Source organism: Bicyclus anynana, chromosome 11 (genome assembly GCF_947172395.1).
Source record: "Bicyclus anynana chromosome 11, ilBicAnyn1.1, whole genome shotgun sequence".
Classification (NCBI taxonomy): domain Eukaryota; kingdom Metazoa; phylum Arthropoda; class Insecta; order Lepidoptera; family Nymphalidae; genus Bicyclus; species Bicyclus anynana.
In genome coordinates, this window is record NC_069093.1 from 4,907,006 (window position 1) to 4,927,468 (window position 20,463).

Consider the following 20,463-nt stretch of genomic DNA (forward strand, 5'->3'; position numbering starts at 1 on the left):
TTATTTTCATAATATTACATAGGTAAATTACAGCAATATCTACAAAGTAATACAAAATATATTTGTTAACAATACAAACAGGGTAATAAAATACTGCTATTCTATGGGAAATTAATATCATCATTGATATTAGTATAGCGAATGGGCTGAGCCCTTGCATTCTTTTTGTATATTGTTTTCATTGTATTGACTAGAAGTCCACATATCATTCCGATACCAACTATTGCTGCTACACCTAGGATACTCCATAGAATGTGTTTTGGTTTTAAATCTGATATGGAGAAACTCTTCTTGGCTGCAAATGTAGTGTCAAATGTAGGACAGAATGAAGCTGTGATGTTTGTGATGTAGAAGCCATGCATTCTCATGGGGGCAGCACAACTGAAAACAAGAAAAAATGTGGTATGAATTAAAAAAAAACAAGACTTAGTCTATGTGTCAAGTACTTGTGTTAGTGTACTTGCCTATTGCAAATGTAAAAAAATATTTCCAGCCTTCAGAAAATTGTTTAAATTTAATTTACCTACTAAGTTTTGTGTTCAAACTGTTGCTGGATTAGCTATTGTCATCATCATTATCTTATTTTAATAGCTCATTATATGACTAGACCTCCCTCTTTACAAGAGAGGGATCTTAGATCCACCACACTGTTCCAATGTAGGTTGGTGGGTTTAGGGCTATAAAATGTTAAATTCTTTAATAATGAGGACCAACAGCATATACTCTCTGTGACACCCATGTGATTAAGAGAGCATCATCATCATCATCATCATATCAATAACATCTGATGAAGATAGTTTCAGATTCAAACATCACCTTAAGCATACCAACCCACATTAAAGCAGGGTGGCGAATCTAAACTACAAATCTCTTTTACCATAAAGTAGACATTGTATTAGGGTATAAAATTAGTAGATAAATATCATATTGATTTGGGTATAGTTCACTTAATATATATTAAAGTATCACTTAATTTATAAACAAAAAATTCTCACTATGGTATTTCACCAGGCTTGAATTTAGTGCCAGCCTCCTGTGTAGTTACAATGTTAGCCAAATCACAATTGCACAGCCAGTTGTTCCCAGACATTCCAAGCACGTCCAGTTTGTTCCATGGCAACAAATCTGTTGATAGCTCACTCAGATTGTTGTCGTTAAGGTACACCTGTCAGAAGAGTGAAAACATATGTATAACTAGACACACTTTCAACCGCATAGTTACTGTTCCTGTGGGAATCAATACTTAATATTATAAAGCTGAAGAGTTTGTTTGTTTGCTTGAACATGTTAACATCAGGAACTACGGGTCTGATTTGAAAAATTCTTTCAGTGTTAGATAGCCCATTTACTGAGCAAGGCTATAGGCTATATATTATCCTCGTATTCCTACGGGAACGGGAACCACGCGGGTGAAACCGCGTGGCGTTTGCTAGTATGGGGATAAAATATAGCCTATGACACTCACAGATAATGTGACTTTTACAGGCAGGTTCAGTAGTAGTAGAGATTATTCCCTACTACTACACAAACTCACAAACTTTACCTCTGTATAATATTAGTATAGATTTCCAGATGACCCAGTAAACTTTGTACCATCTAAGAGAAATGCAATTTATTGAAAATAGTGTTTTTAATTTTTTATAAGTATTCAGCGGTTATATTGTGTTTTCTGAATTTTTTGAATGATTTTTTTTTCTAAGATTTCTTGTGTCATTATTATAAACTAGCGTATGCTCGCGACTTCGTCCGCCCTTAGACCTCTTAAATTCAGCCCTTACAGTAGTATCACTGTAAAAATTAAGTAACTTCCTGTTTTCCCAACATTTACCTTCACTGCTCTGCTTCTATTGATCATAGTGTAATAAAAAGTATACCTACTATAACATGCCCAGGAGTATGAAGAATAATTGTACCAAGTTTCGTTAAATTCCATCAAGTGGTTATTATTTCTATAACGAACATACAGACAGACAAACAGACGAAAATTTTACTAAATTTATTTTGACATCAGTATTGATCACTAATCACCCCCTGATAGTTATTTTGGATAATTATATTTCATGTACAGAATTGACCTCTCTACAGATTTATTATATATATAGATGTGAATGACTTTGTTCAAATCAAAGATAGACACTTCAATTCTAGAACAATAAATATTATGTGCTGCTTATAAACAATGTAGCTTAAAATAATGTTGGTAAAGTTTGCAACATTATAAGCATATTATATCAATGTTTCCAAGAATTAGTGTATGTGAAATCTGCCTCACTTTGGTTTCTTGTAAATCGCTATCGCCGGCGCAATTCCAAATAGATTATGGCGTGACTAATTGGGTTCTCTTATCTTATTTATATACTCTTAATACTGTACAGTCAGTGGGTTATTTAGGGATATGTTCATTAACTTTTTACGAATCTGCTTACGCCAAGAGGAGGCATGGCAGAAACAACCAAAGCTCAACCTACAATTAATATTTTACTTATCCTCCATAATATACTTTTTATCAAAAAATCTGAAGTCACATCATGCCTGCAATAACATCGGCAACCACGTGCTTCAGACCGGAACACAGCATTGCTGCTTGACAGCAGAATTAAGCATCTCGGTTGTACTTTCCCGAGAAGAGCTCTGACACCATAAGCTCTACTACTACTACACACTAACCATGTTTTCTATAAAAATTGGCTATCGGAAGATTTCGCAAAATAGGCATGTTTATGAAGAGGATTTTTTGTGTTAAAAACGCTTTGGTAAAACCTACGCGGGAAAAGATTATAGTATGTATAATGTTTATTTACGAAGATGATCATATCATAGGTTTTCCTGTTCTAAATAATCTTTCACAATATCATTACTTAAACTATGACTAATCATTTAGTGGTCTCCAACGACAGCATAAAACGTTACCCCTTGACTTCAATCTCCCTGATGGTAAGTGATGATGCAATCTAAGACGGAAGCAGGGTAACTTGTTAGGATGAAAATCCACACCCCTTTCGGTTTCTACACGACATCGTACCGGAACGCTAAATCACTTGCTTGATAGTTTAAAAGATCTAAATTCTAAGCGCGCATGTAGCAGAAGCGACTTCAATGTACGAGTATACATGTAATGATGAAGTATGAATAAATGGTGTATCAATCCCGACATTGCTTGTAAGATGATTGTTTATTTAAAATCACTGATAGATTCTTTGTGGATCGAGTAAAAGTGAATGTACGGAAATGCTGGAATGTGCCTACTCATAGATGAATCACGAAAAATTCGACGAGAAGCTAGCCATGCGAGTATATCATAGATATTATTGTAAGGCGACTTTTATTAAGAGTAAGGTATTTTAAGCCTTGATAGCCCAGTGGATATGAATTCTGCCTCCGATTCCGGAGGGTGTGGGTTTGAATCCGGTCCAGGGCATGCACCTCCAACATTTCAGTTGTGTGCATTTTAAGAAGTTAAATATCACGTGTCTCAAACGGTGAAGGAAAAACGTCGTGAGGAAACCTGCATACCAGAGAATTTTATTAATTTTCTGCGTGTGTGAAGTCTGCCGTTTGGAGGTGCATGCCTCGGACCGGATTCGAACCCACACCCTCCGGAATCGGAGGCTGAGGTCATATCCACTAGTGACTAGGCTATCACGGCTCATTAGCAAACCAAACATTCATGCAACTTTTTATTTCGTAAAAATTGATAGTTCTCGCGAAAAAATAAACTGGATTTCACGCGGACGAATTCGCGGGGTTGAAGGTACATAGTTGTAAGAAAATGTAAGTTTAATCAATATCTATACTAATATTATAAAGCTGAAGAGTTTGTTTGTTTGCTTGAACGTGCTAATCTCAGGAACTACTGGTCCAATTTGAAAGATTCTTTCAGTGTTAGATAACCCATTTATAAGTCTATAGGCTATATTTTATTCTCGTATTGCTACGGGATAGGGAACCACGCGGGTGAAACCGCGCGGCGTCTACTAGTCAATACATAAAAATAAAATTGAAGTGTCTGTCATTTTAAAATAACTACATTTTATAAAAAAAGTTGTGTCTGTTTGTCCTGGCTGTTGTAAATTTGAACGCTTTTTTAACGTCTCTTAAAAAAACTCTCGTGCGAACGAGGGCTTAGTGGGACTTTCACTGGAAGACAGAGAAGGTTATGGAGCAACATATAGGCTACTTTTTATTCCGAAAAAATGGTTCCCGCAAGATTTAAAAAAAAACAAAACAGAATTACATGCGTACGAAGTCGCAGGCGTCAGCTAGCTTAGAATAAATATGCATTGTTTAGCAATCTAATGCGTAAGATAACAAAGAACAAATGATTAATCAGCTAACCCAGTTATTTTCTTGACAAGACGAAAATGTTAACTGGGCCATATAAATTACATAAATTGCAAACTTACTCTATGATATTTAAATTTTACTGTCCCAAATTTTTTTAACACATGCTTATCATACGAGCAGATGCCCGCGACTTCGTCTGAATTTTTTTATTTTTTACAAGTTTAGCCCTTGACTACAATCTCGCCTGATAGTAATAATATTATGATATGTAGATAAGTGATGATGCAATCTAAGATGGAAGCGGGCTAACTTGCTAAAAGGAGGATGAAATCCACATCCTTTCGGCTTTATACACGACAAAATCCGTTTAAACTTTCATTAACTTGACGGCCTCCGTGGCTCAGTGGTTACCATCCTGCCGGCAAAGACGTACCGCCAAGCGATTTAGCGTTCCGGTACGATGTCGTGCAGAAACCGAAAGGTGTGTGGATTTTCATCCTCCTTACAAGTTAGTCCGCTTCCATCTTACATTGCATCATCCCTTACCATCAGGTGAGATTGTAGTCATGGGCTAACTTGTAGAGAATAAACGAAATATGCAGAGGATATGTGTGTTAGGGGCGATGTTCTTGCAAACTGGTGTCGCCAATTATCTCCAAAACTACTATAGCTTGGCAAATTCGTTCGTCACACTCCCGATGGTCTGCACGGGCCTTAGCGATGCCCCGCGCAGTCCTTTTCCCCCCAGTCTTTTTCGCCCGCATATCATGGTAGTGTCACCAACGAACTTGCCACCGTATAGTCCAATTTTGATGCGGCTTTTTAAATGGGTAAATTTTTGACGATCTCCGTGGCGCAGTGGTATGCGCGATAGATTTACAAGACGGCCGTGGCTAGTTACCACCCTACCGACAAAGACGTACCGCCAAACGATTTAGCGTTCCGGTACGATGTCGTGTAGAAACCGAAAGGGGGTGGATTTTCATCCTCCTAACAAGTTAGTCCGCTTCCATCTAAGATTGCATCATCCCTTACCATCTGGTTTATCATCCCTTACCATCAGGTGAGATTGTAGTCAAGGGCTAACTTGTAAAGAATAAAAAAAAATCGGTTGTCTGTAAAGTCGGTTTACTTACGATAGTTTAACGTGACAACGTCATAAGAAAATACTGATGGAATGGTTGCATTTTTCAAAAGAAAATGTTCGTTTTTCTAAAATACTGTTAATAATTAGTGTAATCTTCATAGACCAGAATATACTTTATTTCTTGTAAAAAGAGTTGGCAACCCTACAGCGAGGGAACGACGCATGACGTCATCTTTTTTGAGTGTGCAGGCTCCATCGAATTACAAGACGTTGTCACATCAATAAAAAAAAAGTAAAATACCTCTTTCAAAGTCCACTTGTCCTTGATTCCGCGGAACGCGTTATGGCTGATGTACCGCAGGTTGTGGTTGTGGCAGAGGTGTAGCACCCGCAGGCTCTTTAGCGGCGTGAATGTGCTGCGTTTCACTTCCTCGAGGTAATCGTTCTCGCCGACCTCCAGTTCCACTAGATTTGTTAACCCTGAAAGTTGCGAGGCAAATCCCTTAACGCGCGCTTTTATTCATTAGAACCTCAATTAATAGCACTTGTATTGTGTATGCAATGGGGATGATGACTAGGTTTGAATATATTGATTTTTATGATACATTCGGGTAAATAGGGTCAATGTTAACTAATTTTAAAGATTGTCTGGATATTTGCAAAAAAAGATTATAACATTTCAAAATCTATTAAAAAACTTTTATCGTAATTAGATGAAAATTCATACAGTTTTAGCTTCCTTACATTAAATGTGACATTTTTAAATATATGAACTATAAGCATAAACGCACAAATAACAAAGATAATTTTGTTTGTACGCACATACAAATCTAACGATCATTACATTGCCTACGACGTCATTATTTCGTGCCACTTTGTATGGGGCGTTTTGCAGGGATCCACGGCAGCGCCGCAAATCTGTCCCTTTAAATCCCTGTAGCTCCGAAAGTAATGATCGCAGATACCCTGTTCCTTTTACAAAATTCCTTTACTATTAGCGTATTTTTAATTTATAAACAATTTAAAAAACTGTCATCATCCCTATTTATACATGGTACTAGCCGCTGCTATGCGATTTCGTTCACATGGAATTAGGGTTTCCGCAAATTATTATTTACTAGCGGACGCCCGCGACTTCGTCCGCCCTTAACCTCTTTAACAGTCCTTACAGTAGTATCGCTGTGAAAATGGAGTAACGTTTCTCGTTTCACCAACATTTCTCTTCACTGCTCTGCTCCTATTGATCGTAGCGTGATGAAAAGTATACTATAACCTGCCCAAAAGTGTAAAGAATAATTATACTAAGTTTCGTTAAAATCCGTCGAGTAGTTTTTGTTTCTATAATGAACATACAGACAGACAGACATGTTACTGATTGCATTTTTAACCGACTTCCAAAAAGGAGGAGGTTCTACGTTCGGCTGTATGTATGTTTTTTTTTTTTTTTTTTTTTTTTTTTATGTATGTCCAGCGATAATTCCGTCAATTATAGACCGATTTTGAAAATTCTTTTTTTGTTTTGAAGGGTTTACTTCCAGGGTGGTCCCATTTTTTTCATGTCAGGATCTGATGATGGCATCCTGGAGAAATTGAGGGGAACTTTCGAAAGTTGTAGAGACGGCTAGTGCGTTTGTTAGTGTTTCCATAAGGTATTTTAAACCACTACAATTTTATGAAGGTTTGGAGTTGGTCTGATGATGGAGCCGAAACACAGACGATGGAACTCGTCAAGGATTTACAGCAGTCACCTTTTGTTTGGGCTTGATTAATTTGTATTGATGAGTACTTTCCACCTATATGGGTTGTGACTGTATTAAGGGTCTGGTGATGAAGACGAGGGACAGTGAAGAGAACTCCTCGACGGTTCACAGTAGCTACCTTGTGTTTGGACTTGATAAATTTGTATTGATGAGAACTTTCCACCTAGATGGATTGTGACTGTATTAAGGGTCTGATGATGAAGACGAGGGACAGTGAAGAGAACTCCTCGACGGTTCACAGTAGCTACCTTGTGTTTGGACTTGATAAATTTGTATTGATGAGAACTTTCCACCTAGATGGATTGTGACTGTATTAAGGGTCTGATGATGAAGACGAGGGACAGTGAAGAGAACTCCTCGACGGTTCACAGTAGCTACCTTGTGTTTGGACTTGATAAATTTGTATTGATGAGAACTTTCCACCTAGATGGATTGTGACTATATTAAGGGTCTGATGATGAAGACGAGGGACAGTGAAGAGAACTCCTCGACGGCTCACAGTAGCTACCTTGTGTTTGGACTTGATAATTTTGTATTGATAAGAACTTTCCACTTAGATAGGTTGTGACTGTACACACGCAGTAGGTATGCTAACACTAAAAATAAAAAAATAAAAATTTTAATAAAAAAATTCAACCGACTTCCAACTCAAAAAATAACTTTAACTAAAAAGCAAAAAATAACATCCTAACTATGTGCTACCTTCTGATCAGTTTGAAGGCGGTGCCAAGCCAGTGTCGTGTTTTAATTAAAGCTGTTTCTGAAAGAACCACATAAATTTTGTAGTTTAACCGTGTTTAATTAAAACATCACTGGCTTGGCACCGCCTTCAAACTGATCAGAAGGTAGCACATAGTTAGGATGTTATTTTTTGCTTTTTAGTTAAAGTTATTTTTTGAGTTGGAAGTCGGTTGAATTTTTTTATTAAAATTTTTTTGGCATCAGTATCGATCACTAATCCCTCCCTGATAGTTATTTTGGAAATATATTTTATGTACAGCCCCCCTAGCCAAGTGACACGTCAATTCTCTTTCTACCATCGCTAACGCTTCGAAAACTAGAAAGGTGTATGGGAATGACATTTGCTATCGACAGGTCACGTGATCAAGATCTGTCATTCTCATACATTTATCTAGGTTTCGAAGCGTTAGCGATCGTAGAAAGAGAATCGACATGCCACTTGGCTAGGGGCGCAGAATTGACCTCTACAGATTTATTATAAGTATAGATATAGATAAAAGTCAAATCTATTCAGCAAAAAAACTAAAAAACACACTTTTAGCACGCAATAAAAATTACAAATATTGGATTTAAGTCACGTGACTATTTTTTTTGTATTCCTGACAGCAAACCATTTCATTTGATATCATGACACATCATGGATTTCAAACAGCCATTCCGCCATCTTGGGGAGGCCGCTGTTGGATTTGTAATGACGTTTCTTAGCTAGTCATGTATTGTCATCAGAACTCAGAGCGTGTGCAAAATTTCATCCCAATCGAAGACCGGGAAGTGGATCAAATTAATATTCCAATATTTGATTTTCTTACACATACATAGTTACAAGTGAAGCTAATATAAGCGTATTAAAACAGATAAGGTGAGAAACAGAAGAAAAAAAAACTCCTCTTTCGAAGAACCGATTAAAACGATTGATATATTTATCAACGGCATCTCAAACTGCTCGACAAATATTTACGTAATATTGTTAAAAAATAATAATTGTGAGGTCATGCGAGTGCATTAACCTGAAAAAACTGAGTCGGTGTAAAAAAGCTAACAAAAAAGTACATATTTTGTGATATTTTCCTCAGTTTTGACGATTACTCGTGAAGTAGTGATCCTTTGCGCGTCATTAAAATTTCGATGCTATGGCAGTTTAATGCTAACCACCCACCATCCAAAACTGATCGCGAGCAACACTCGATCAGTTTTATCGGATGTCAAGCCGTTATCGCTGCAGGCATGTAGGCTTATTGGACTGTGGGTTGCTAGCATTATGAAAACAAATACCCTATAGCGTAGTTGTTAAAAGGTCGGATTGTCGGAGTCAAATGAGAGGTCGTTAGTTCTATATCTCTAACTAAATTAGGGCGATAGTTTGTATGTTTGTTACTCTTTCACGGTGCAACTATTAAACCGATCTGGCTCAGATTTGAATTACCTTATTTAATCAACAAAGGCTACATTTTATCTCGAAAACATTCAATTCCCAGGGCATTTGTCAAAAACTGCTAATTTTATTATGCTTAAAGTACCTATAGGAAACCTTTGAAAAAGTAATAGTATAGAGATAGAGTTTTCTAGTTTTTCCAAAGTAATGTCGCTTTCATATCGAAAGATTGAAAACGAACACGAATAAAATATATTGACTTACTTAAATTATCACACGATTTCAAATAAAGTCACCGATGGTCAGCACTTAGCAGAGAAAATAGAAAGTCATCTCCATGAATAAGAAATCCGTATTTTATGTAATGACTTTAAAAAGTCGTAATCAAGTTCTATTCGAGATAATACTTCTCAAAATTCACCGGTATCGGTATTACATTATAGAGTTAATTAATTGTCATTATTACTAGCAATCAATTAAATAATGCGTGTCCCATTAGTAGAATCGTATGAGAATAATCTCGTGTAAGAAAAGTTTGAGTATACATTGTAGGATTTTTTTGAGTGCTCTCATCTAGGGAAGTAGGGCTTACTTACGGATATGTTTATTTCTGCTGTTTAGCAGTATTATTGATTTGGCTTTAAGACTTCGAAGGCATTAAAATTACGGGCACATACTCATGCCTTAGATTAGAGGTGTAGGGCAGTCAACTATTTTTTTCCCGACTGCAAGAAGGGTATGTATGTATGTGTGCAATATTCTTTATTACATAATATTTTCCAAACCGCTGAACGGATTTACGTAATTAAGATATCGTTAGATTTGTCTAATATCCCAAGTGTTATTAGATAGGGGAAGTTAAAATATGTGTATGGTATATCATGGCCATATAAAAAAAAACCTACAATTATTAACGTAATTCGCTGTACAAAATACGCGAGGCGGATGACTAGGTGCGAACAGGTTAGGCAGTAGGGTTTTTTTTTATTTTTTAAATTATTGACTTGTTTTCTGATTTTGTATTTGCTGTACTCTCCTTAATGAGAGCCTCAATAGCTTAATTAGAGCCTCAATAGCTCAACGGTGAGAGCGGTCGGACTCATCACCGAGGGGTGGTGATTCGATCTCCGCTCCGTTGGACTATTATACCCACTCCTATATATACAGTGTTTCCAGACTAGTTCGATGAGAATGGGAATATTGGTCATACATATTATAAGACATGGCAAATATTCTTTAAAAAAAAACAATGGGAGCAGCGCTTAAAGGGTTAGAAGAACGAAGAGGGCAGAACGGCTAAATAGATAGGTAATTGTTTTCTGAATTTAAATTTGGCCTAGTTGATAGTATCGTAGCCTTTAGGGGGAAAAGGGAAATAGAGCGTTCGACGATTGTTCGACAAGCTATAATAATATTTACAAGCTTACCTAGAAAACTATCATCGTTGAGTTCAACAATAGGATTGTTATTGAATGTCAGGTATTGTAGAGTTGAGCCCACGACGCCCAAGCTTTGCGGCACGGTGACCAACTTGTTCCCAGACAGGTCGATCTGCCGCAAATTCACTAAACCTCTGAAGGCATCTAGTGGTATATCATTGATGTCCGTTTTAGCCAAATCCAGGACCTGTAACCATTTAAGATAATTGAAGTAAGATCAAATTAAAATAATGCTACATCTTATCTTTTCCATTAGAGTATCAAAATTAAAAAAAAAAACTACTTTTTCTTACAATAATATTGTATCTTTGGCTTTTCAAGTAACATAAATTCAGAATAAATTTTGTTATATTAGTCCGATCGGACTTGTGTTAGGGTAATATAGGAGATCAAATATCTACCCAAAAATGCCCACTACCTCTCGGACATCAAAAGCGACAGGCGCGTAGCTAGCGAGCGAACGGCGAGGTGACTGCGCGCGGTAAGCGATGTGTAGCAGAGGCGTTTCCGTTTAGTGTCCGAGGCGTAATAATGAGTTTTGAGCTTAAATATATTAGATTGTTGTCTTGCGGCTGCTGTATGTTGTTACCAATGTCATCAAGTTCATCAAGCAGTAAAAAGACAAGTTACCTCCAACTTCGTAGCACTTGACCAGAGCAGCGTGACGCTGTCAAGTATTTCTATGGGGTTGTTGTTGAGATAGAGACGGGTCAGATTCGGCGTGTACTTGAACAGATATCTGTCCAGTGAATGGATGCGGTTGTTTTCAAGATTTAACATTTCCAAAGCTATGTGCACGGCAAGCGATACGTAGCCGAGGCGTTTCCGTTATGCGTCCGAGGCGTTATTATGAGTTTTGAGCTTAAATGTATTAGATTACTATCGTGCGGATGTTGAATGTTTTATGTTGTTTTTGTTACCAAAGTAATTGTTCCAAGTTCATCAAGTAGTAGGAAGGACAAGTTACCTCCAACTTCGTAGCACTTGACAGAGCTAACAGCGTGACGCTGTCAAGTATTTCTATGGGGTTGTTGTTGAGATAGAGGCGGGTTAGATTCGGCGTATACTTGAAAAGATATCTGTCCAGTGAATGGATGCGGTTGTTTTCAAGATTTAACATTTCCAAAGCTATATGCACAGCAAGTAATGCGTAGCTGAGGCGTTTCCGTTATGCGTCCGAGGCGTAATAATGACTTTTGAGCTTAAGTGTATTAGATTACTGTCTTGCGACTGCTGTATGTTGTTACCAAAGTCATCAAATGCATCAAGTAGTAGGAAAGAATAGTTACCTCCAACTTCGTAGCACTCGACAGAGCTAGCAGCGTGACGCTGTCAAGTATTTCTATGGGGTTGTTGTTGAGATAGAGACGGGTTAGATTCGGCGTGTACTTGAACAGATATCTGTCCAGTGAATGGATGCGGTTGTTGCCGAGATTCAACGTCTCCAAAGCTATATTGCTGTAGACGCTGTTGTTGTACGGCCCTTGGAATATCTCGCTGCGCAGGACGTCTCCTGGAAAAGTAATGAGAATTCATCTATACTTATAATAAATCTGTAGAGAGGTCAATTCTGTACATAAAATATATTTCCAAAATAACTATCAGGGGGTGATTAGTGATCGATACTGATGCCAAAAATGCAATCAGTAAAATTTTTGTCTGTCTGTCTGTCTGTCTGTCTGTATGTTCTTTATAGAAACAAAAACTACTGGACGGATTTTAACGAAACTTGGTACAATTATTCAACATACTCCTGGGCAGGTTATAGTATACTTTTCATTAACCGACTTCCAAAAAGGAGGAGGTTCTACGTTCGACTGTATGTATGTTTTTTTTTTTTTTTTTTTTTTTTTATGTATGTCCAGCGATAATTCCGTCATTTGTGGACCGATTTTGAAAATTCTTTTTTTGTTTTGAAGGGTTTGATTCCAGGGTGGTCCCATTTTTTTCATGTCAGGATCTGATGATGGCATCCTGGAGAAATCGAGGAGAACTTTCGAAAATTGTAGGGACGGCTAGTGCGTTTGTTAGTGTTTCCATAAGGTATTTTAAACCACTACAATTTTATGAAGGTCTGGAGTTGGTCTGATGATGGAGCCAAAACACAGACGATGGAACTCGTCAACGATTTACAGCAGGTACCTTTTGTTTGGGCTTGATTTATTTGTATTGATGAGAACTTTCCACCTAGATGGGTTGTGACTGTATTAAGGGTCTGATGATGAAGACGAAGGACAGTTAAGAGAACTCCTCAACGGTTCACAGTAGCTACCTTGTGTTTGGACTTGATAAATTTGTATTGATGAGAACTTTCCACCTAGATGGGTTGTGACTGTATTAGGGGTCTGGTGATGAAGACGAAGGATAGTTAAGGGAACTCCTCGACGGTTCTCAGTAGCTACTTTGTGTTTTGACTTGATAATTTTGTATTGATGAGAACTTTCCACCTGGATAGGTTGTGACTCTATTAGGGGTCTGGTGACGAAGATGAAGGAGAGTTAAGGGAACTCCTCGACGGTTCACAGTAGCTACCTTGTGTTTGGACTTGATTTAATTTTATATTGATGAGAACTATCCAACCATATGGATTGTGACTGCATAGGGGGTCTGGTGATGAAGACGGAGGACAGTCACCTTTCACGTTTTTCTGAATATTCATATTACGTGTGGATTAAGGATAGATTAAGGTAGTATTTTTAAAATTGGGATTGTAGGACTTAGATACTTATTATAACAAAATAACGTTTCAACTAATTGATTATTAATTTTTGTTCACACTAAGTAGGTGTACTAACACTAAAAATTAAAAAATGAAAATTTTAATAAAAAAAATTCAACCGACTTCCAACTCAAAAATTAACCTAAACTAAAAAGCAAAAAATAACATCTTACCTATGTGCTACCTTCTGATCAGTTTGAAGGCGGTGCCAATCTAGTGTAATGTTTTAATTAAAGCCGTTTCTGACAGAACCACAGAAATTTTGTAATTTAAAACATCACTGGCTTGGCACCGCCTTCAAACTGATCAGAAGGTAGCACATAGGTAAGATGTTATTTTTTGCTTTTTAGTTTAGGTTAATTTTTGAGTTGGAAGTCGGTTGAATTTTTTTTATTAAAATTTTTACGCTACGATCAATAGGAGCAGAGCAGTGAAGAGAAATGTTGAGAAAACGGGAGAAGTTACTCAATTTTTTAAGCTTCCGTCGCGTGTACAGCCTTAATGGTTAAAGCTACATAGAAATCATGTATGACGGAAATGTTCTCCTTAAAATTATCTATAAAAACACAACAGCATATATATGTCTATCTTTTATGGTTGACGTACAATAACACGTGTAACTCCCGATAGCTTAGCAGTTCGGAGCTTTCTAATTATATTTGTCTACTCTTATGTTTATAACACTCATTACTCATCCCTAATAAGAAAGTTAACATTATTACCTATTCAATAAAAAAAGAATCATAAAAATCGGTAAAGAAACACCAAAGTTATACATGAAATACGCTAAGCCATCGCGCGTGAATACTAATTCATGCTTTATGGATGATTTTTGTGTAACGGTTGCCGCGCTCGACGCGACTCGCGGTGGGAGGAATAAATAAAGAAGTGCAGCCTTAATGAGTAGGGTAGGGGTAGGGTAGGGTAGGGTAGGGTAGGGTAGGGTAGGGTTGGGTAGGGGTAGGGTAGGGTTGGGTAGGGGTAGTGTAGGGTAGGGGTAGGGCAGGGGTAGGGTAGGGTAGGGGTAGGGTAGTGGTAGGGTAGGGGTAGGGTTGCTATAGGGTAGGGTAGAGGTAGGTTAGGGTAGGGTAGGATAGGGGTAGTTGAAAGTTTACAACGACTTTCACGCGGACAAAGTCGCGGGCGTCCGCTAGTTGGTAATATAGTTTATTAAGCCGTGATAGCCCAGTGGATATGACCTCTGCCTCCGATTCCAGAGGGTGTGGGTTCGAATCCGGTACGGGGCAGGCATCTCCAACTTTTCAGTTGTGTGCATTTTAAGAAATTTAATATCACGTGTCTCAAACGGTGAAGGAAAACATCGTGAAGAAACCTGCATACCAGAGAATTTTGCCAATTCTGCGTGTGTAAAGTCTGCCAATTCGCCAGACCATTGGGCCAGCGTGGTGGACTATTGGCCTAACCCCTGTCATTCTGAGAGGAGACTCAAGCTCAGCAGTGAGCCAAATATGGATTGATAACGACGATAGTTTATTAGGTTTATTTATTTGTTAAGTATCCTTGTATCAGTGTAGGCAGACCCACAAGGCACATTTCTCATCAAAGTCAGGTAAGGTTTTTGGCTGATGGGAGGCTTCAGCCGTGGCTAGTTACCCCCCTACCGGTAAAGACGTACCGCCAAGCGATTTAGCGTTCAAGTACGATGTCGTGTAGAAACCGAAAGTGTGCATTTTTATCCTCCTAACAAGTTAGCCCGCTTCCATTTTAGACTGCAACATCACTTACCATCAGATGAGGTAGTCAAGGGCTAACTTGTAAAGAATAAAAAGCAAAGATTGCGTGCCACGAGATGTCTCTATATTTGTCGACCAATAGGGGCGGCATCAAAAATCTCTCTCTCGCTCTCTTCGATGTTCTTTTAATTCGTGAGCCTTTTTTGTATTAGTGAGTGGGTTGTGTTTTTTTATTCTTGATGACGATATATTTTTATCTATATTTTTTTTTAGACAGACAACATTACATATTGTGACTAACATAGCATTAATTTAGGTCACACATACTGTGATAGGCTTTATCGTTATTTGACTTCTGATAATACTGTTCCAAAAATAACCATTTTTATTATGCTACAAGTTTTTCATTCAATAAAATTCTTTTTTTGCGCACAGGTGGTATATAAATGTATTGTGTAACGTATGTATGTGTGTGATCAAATTTTTTAATATAAAAAAATTTGCAAGAAAGATAGCCCGGTATCTTGATAGTAATAACTTTAAAAGTTATTACTATCAAGTTAATTTTCCGTGTGTAGCTTCATCTTGATGAGACGTTGATTTTAGTAGCGAACTGGGTTACCAGGTAATGAAAATTTCTGATCGTCGGAACGAACCAATGTTCCACGCAATTCGTGGTTGTTAAGTTGTATAACTTTTAAATGTAAAAAAAAAATCTGGTTAGTAACAACTTTTGGTAAACTACCCTCCTCCCAACTTGTATCAATAAAACCCCCCCACCCAATAAACTTCAAAAACAAATGTTTCTAAATTCTATGTATTGTCCAATGAACTCGTATGTTATTGGACGATCGAGTAACTATTAATTATTTGTTATGTTATCGTAACATAACTAATTTTAAAACCAAATAAATTTTAAGACAGTATGTACAGTTATTAACTTCTTACTTCCGCGGTGTATATCTGTGACTTGCTGAGATGGTGGCACAAATAGTGTATGTGATAACGGTTCACTTATCTACGCTTCACCTCAAAGCAGTCTCAATGTTGCAAAACAAACATCTAGGTCATTGATTCCCAAAGTGGTCCAGGTGGACCCCCAGGGGTCATATATAAAAATAGGGGTTCACAATACGCAAGAGGGTGTCCACGAAAATTTATCTGGTTATACCGAATGGGGTGTTTTCTAAAATAATTATTGCTTCCTTGTGCTCTGACTAGATATCAAAAATTAAAGTTGGCTGAAATAACTTTTTTCTTGGACAATTTTACTTTTTGTCATACACTCAGCACAACCAATTAATTAATTAAGTAAACAATCCTCACAATTTTTTTTAACTGATGGCTGTTGATTTAGCTAAACACATTTTTTGTCGAGTTTTGGATAGAAATTTAGCAGGGGGTCCACCGGAACCAGTAAAATGTGAAAGTGGTCTATGAGAAAAAAAAGTTTTGGAACCTCTGATCTAGGTGAATAAGTACAAATATCGCTCAGTTCATCGCATCCAAAACCCACAATGCGTACATTGTAGCGTTTCAAGACTACAATCTTATCTCTTCATCGCAGATCTACTACAATGTTACTTGTTACTGGATTCTGAGAAAACTCGACCGTCATAAATGTTCTATTTAGGTGCTACTGTTAAATTTTGCAGTTGTAAAACTTTTTGTGACAAAGCTCGTTTAAAGAAGTACTCTGTATCTGTCGCCACTCAGCATTGCACCGCAGTAGCTTCGTTGCGGGCAGTGGCGTAGCGTGTCTTGGAGGGGCTCCTCGAATGGGGGGGGGGGGGCATTGGGAAAGGCTCATACGGTTGCGGGGTTTGGGCGAGAACAAAAGCTCGAAAGTCGGCAAAATCGCAAATACTCCACATACTGCATGAGTGGCGTGGGAAGTAGCGAGGGAAGTATGCAGAGACGTCGTGTAGCGTGCCACGTTCTTCGTCCTGTCGCATTTCATTCCGCTCATCCTGCCCACCGCTCCCAATTTTGTAAGCGCGAGCGCGAGTCTAAGGTTTAGTTAGTTGGGCGTCGCGATTATTTGCGGCATATTTCACGGCAGCGAGTGTGTGGCCGTGGCATGAGATCGGCTCGTGTGAGAGATCTTGGTTTAAAGGGGCATGGGGACAGGTGGGCTTAATCGACGAGCTCCCGTACGCCCCCATAACCGTGTTTAGAATCTACTTTCAGGTGGCTTCTTTCTTTCAAATCATTAGCACCTATATTCGCACCGCTTTACGTATGCAGCTCCGGCCTGGTACGCCTTATGCTCAGCGTACCAGAGACCCGGCTCCAGGCAAAACCAGTGCCTGCGCCTTGTCACAAGAGCTCCGAGGTACGTCAGAAACTACGTTATACATCGAGACACCACGGCGCCCACCGTGGAGGAATTCGTCCGGAATCTAGTGTGCCGTATGTACGCACGCGCGGACAATGGACCATACCAACACCTCCACAGCATCGCACCGCACCGCGAGAGACCGCCTAACCGGTGTCCTCTACCTCGCGAGTTCCTCCTAGTGACGAAGATGGCGACGAGATAGTGTCAAAAACGGTAAGTGTACCGTATTTGACACCGCCCCAGAGCAGGACAGCAGTGAAGTCGCAGTCCGCGTGGAGTACCTGGACTTACACCCAAGAAACCCATAGGCCACGATGCCTCAGCCCTGAAAGGGGCTGGAAGAAACTGACCGGGGGAGCAAGATCCCCCGCGCCTTACCCGGGCAAGGAGGCTATGCTTCGAGGCCCGGATTTATCATCTGGCATCTGGGAGGAGATGACCTGCCTGCTGCTTTCCGGCTTGCTAGGAATCGGTACGCCAATAGCAAGTAGGTTCGAACCTGATTAATTGCAATTTACATTGTAACAAGTGTTTCACGCTTCACGGAACCTGCTTATCATACTCGAGTAATCATCATCACAAACAAGTAACAAACACGATCAATCACAAACAAGTACGTACCTGATAAGAGGTTGTTACTCAGATCCAAGTACACCAGCCGGTGGATATTGTTGAAGGCGTCATCGTTGATCTCTATGATCTTGTTGGACTTGAAACTGATCGCGATCCTGTTGCCCGGCACTGGCGGCAGTTCCGTCACGTTCGTTATGCTGTTGTTGAAGAATGTTATCAACACGTGACCGTCTGGAAGTTTAAAAATAATAAATTTAATTTAATATAAAGTTTAAAATAAATTAAAAGCAAAAAAGAAAAAATATTGTTTTCTTTGAAAATTTAACTATCAACTTATAACTTCATTTTAAACAACTTATATGATAACAAAAGCTTTTTTAAAAAAAAGTTTATTTGCTTTTAATTTATTTTTTATTTTTTAGTTATCGCTGGCTAGGTCTCTGAGTCCGTTCATATTTTCAAATTACTCTTATTAAGCCCTTTCATTTGATACCCATATTGTAGAAATGCATTAAAAATAACTATTCCGCCATCTTGGGTGGTCCGCTATATTGGATTTAGAATGACGTCATATAAATTAACGTATATACAAAATTTCAGCTCAATCGGTTGATGATATCTACTTCAAAATTGATACATACATTGCATGTTAAATAAAAGTTTTTAAAGTAAGAATCATCATTCTCTTAAGAAATCTGTCAATTTGCATTGGGCCAGCGTGGTAGACTATTAGCCTAAACCCCTCAATGCGGATTGGCACTGACAGTCTTCACACACATAAATAATTAAGAAAATTCTCTACGTGTGTGAAGTCTACCAATCCGCATTGGGCCAGCGTGGTGGAATATTGGCCTAATTCTGAGAGGAGACTCGAGCTCAGCAGTGAGCCGCATATGGGTTGATAATGATAAATGATCTTTGAATAGTTGAAACAAATTACCCTCATCCCGTCAAATTATATTGGCGCACCATGGGAGGTCAGAATTCTAATATCCATATTCTCTCCTATAAGGAGGGAGGCTCTGTATAATGATGATTGTATTGTAATCTATACTAATAATATAAAGCTGAAGAGTTTGTTTGGTTAAACGCGCTAATCTCAGGAACTACTTTGAAAAAAATACTTAAAAATACTTTGAAAAAAAACTCAGGTCCGATTTGAAAAATACTTTCAGTGATAGATAGCGCATTTATCGAGGAAGGCTACAGGCTATATATTATCCCCGTATTCCTACGGGATCGGGATCACGTGGGTGAAACCGTGCGGCGTCAGGTATTGTAAATAATCAACACTTAAACAATATGATTCAGAAAAGTCACAAGACAACGGTATACGGGCGCTACTTCGACATGAAATTCTATATTAAATGAGTAGGTCATGTGAATTCTGATAATAATTACGATTTGTTATCACACATTATTGAGTTGAGGACTTATCAGGAAAAATGCTGCATGACACACGGCTTATTGCTGAATATAGTTAATTTGATTGTTTTACTATATTTATCTATTTATCCAATATTATATTCCTCTTTTAAATATAAATGAATAAATTAACTTATAGGAATTCATTTATACTCGTATTATAGTGATAAATATTTATAATATTTTGAATATTTTAATGATTAGTATCTATGTTAATCACGGCTTTTCTGATTGAAGTAAGAGCTTGCAACCAAAAATTACGTATTACATAACCAAACCATTATTTATTATTATTTAATAATACCTAACATATTCATTTATAAACCATAAATAATTATTCAAATTATTCACACTTCTATTTTTATGAGCCACTGAATGAATAAATTATAACAACAAGTCAAGATTTATAAACAAATAAGCATAAAGTATATATCTCTATTTCTTATTTGATTTGTTATCTATTTCGTTGTTTGTGTTAGATGCGGCTAAAACCAGTGACGCCAACAAGAGAACAATAATTAATTAATGTATAGGAGTACACAACGAATGAACGTATTTTACCGGCATTACCTTGGTTCGAAACATTTTTCATCGCCTCCGGCCAATTAGGTATTCTGTCGACATTGCGCCTCGAACAGTTTAGCGTGAGATTGTTGACATCTTGAAAGAATATATCACAGGGGACGTTTATCACCTCGCCGACTGCGTGACTCGCGGAAACTAGGGCACACAATATCACTAACACCTACGACAAAGAAACACCATAACTTATATAACTATAACAAACATGCGTCGACCGCGTTCCGCCTCTACTCACTCCAGGTGTAACTCGTAAAAGGCACATCTTCCTCGAAATTAGAAAGGACACTGTTGGAACACCTCTGATAATGCTTCTATTATCTAATCAGCCTCTCGCGCGATATCACGAAGTGTCGTGGAATGAGCGAGCGTCTCATTGGTTAATGCTAATGTGTATTATCTCTATTAACATCGCACAGCCTTTGTTCAAATGTTCTTATTTTGTTTCC

At 38.1% G+C, this 20,463-nt stretch overlaps 2 protein-coding genes across 2 annotated transcripts in view; one reads left to right on the top strand and one right to left on the bottom strand.

The window, feature by feature from the left end:
• Positions 1 to 20,463, top strand: part of LOC112044803 (zinc finger transcription factor Trps1) — a 47,563-nt gene that overhangs the window by 1,216 nt on the left and 25,884 nt on the right. The gene's annotated exons all lie outside the window — the stretch shown is intronic.
• Positions 53 to 20,398, bottom strand: LOC112044802 (phospholipase A2 inhibitor beta-like). The gene is made up of 8 exons (XM_052884303.1): positions 20,253 to 20,398; positions 20,006 to 20,180; positions 18,059 to 18,241; positions 11,973 to 12,196; positions 10,672 to 10,870; positions 5,673 to 5,851; positions 996 to 1,165; positions 53 to 381 (listed from the first exon to the last, which is right to left on the bottom strand). Exons 1-8 carry the CDS (start codon positions 20,277 to 20,279, stop codon positions 102 to 104), a joined length of 1,437 nt encoding a protein of 478 aa, XP_052740263.1. The 5' UTR covers positions 20,280 to 20,398; the 3' UTR covers positions 53 to 101.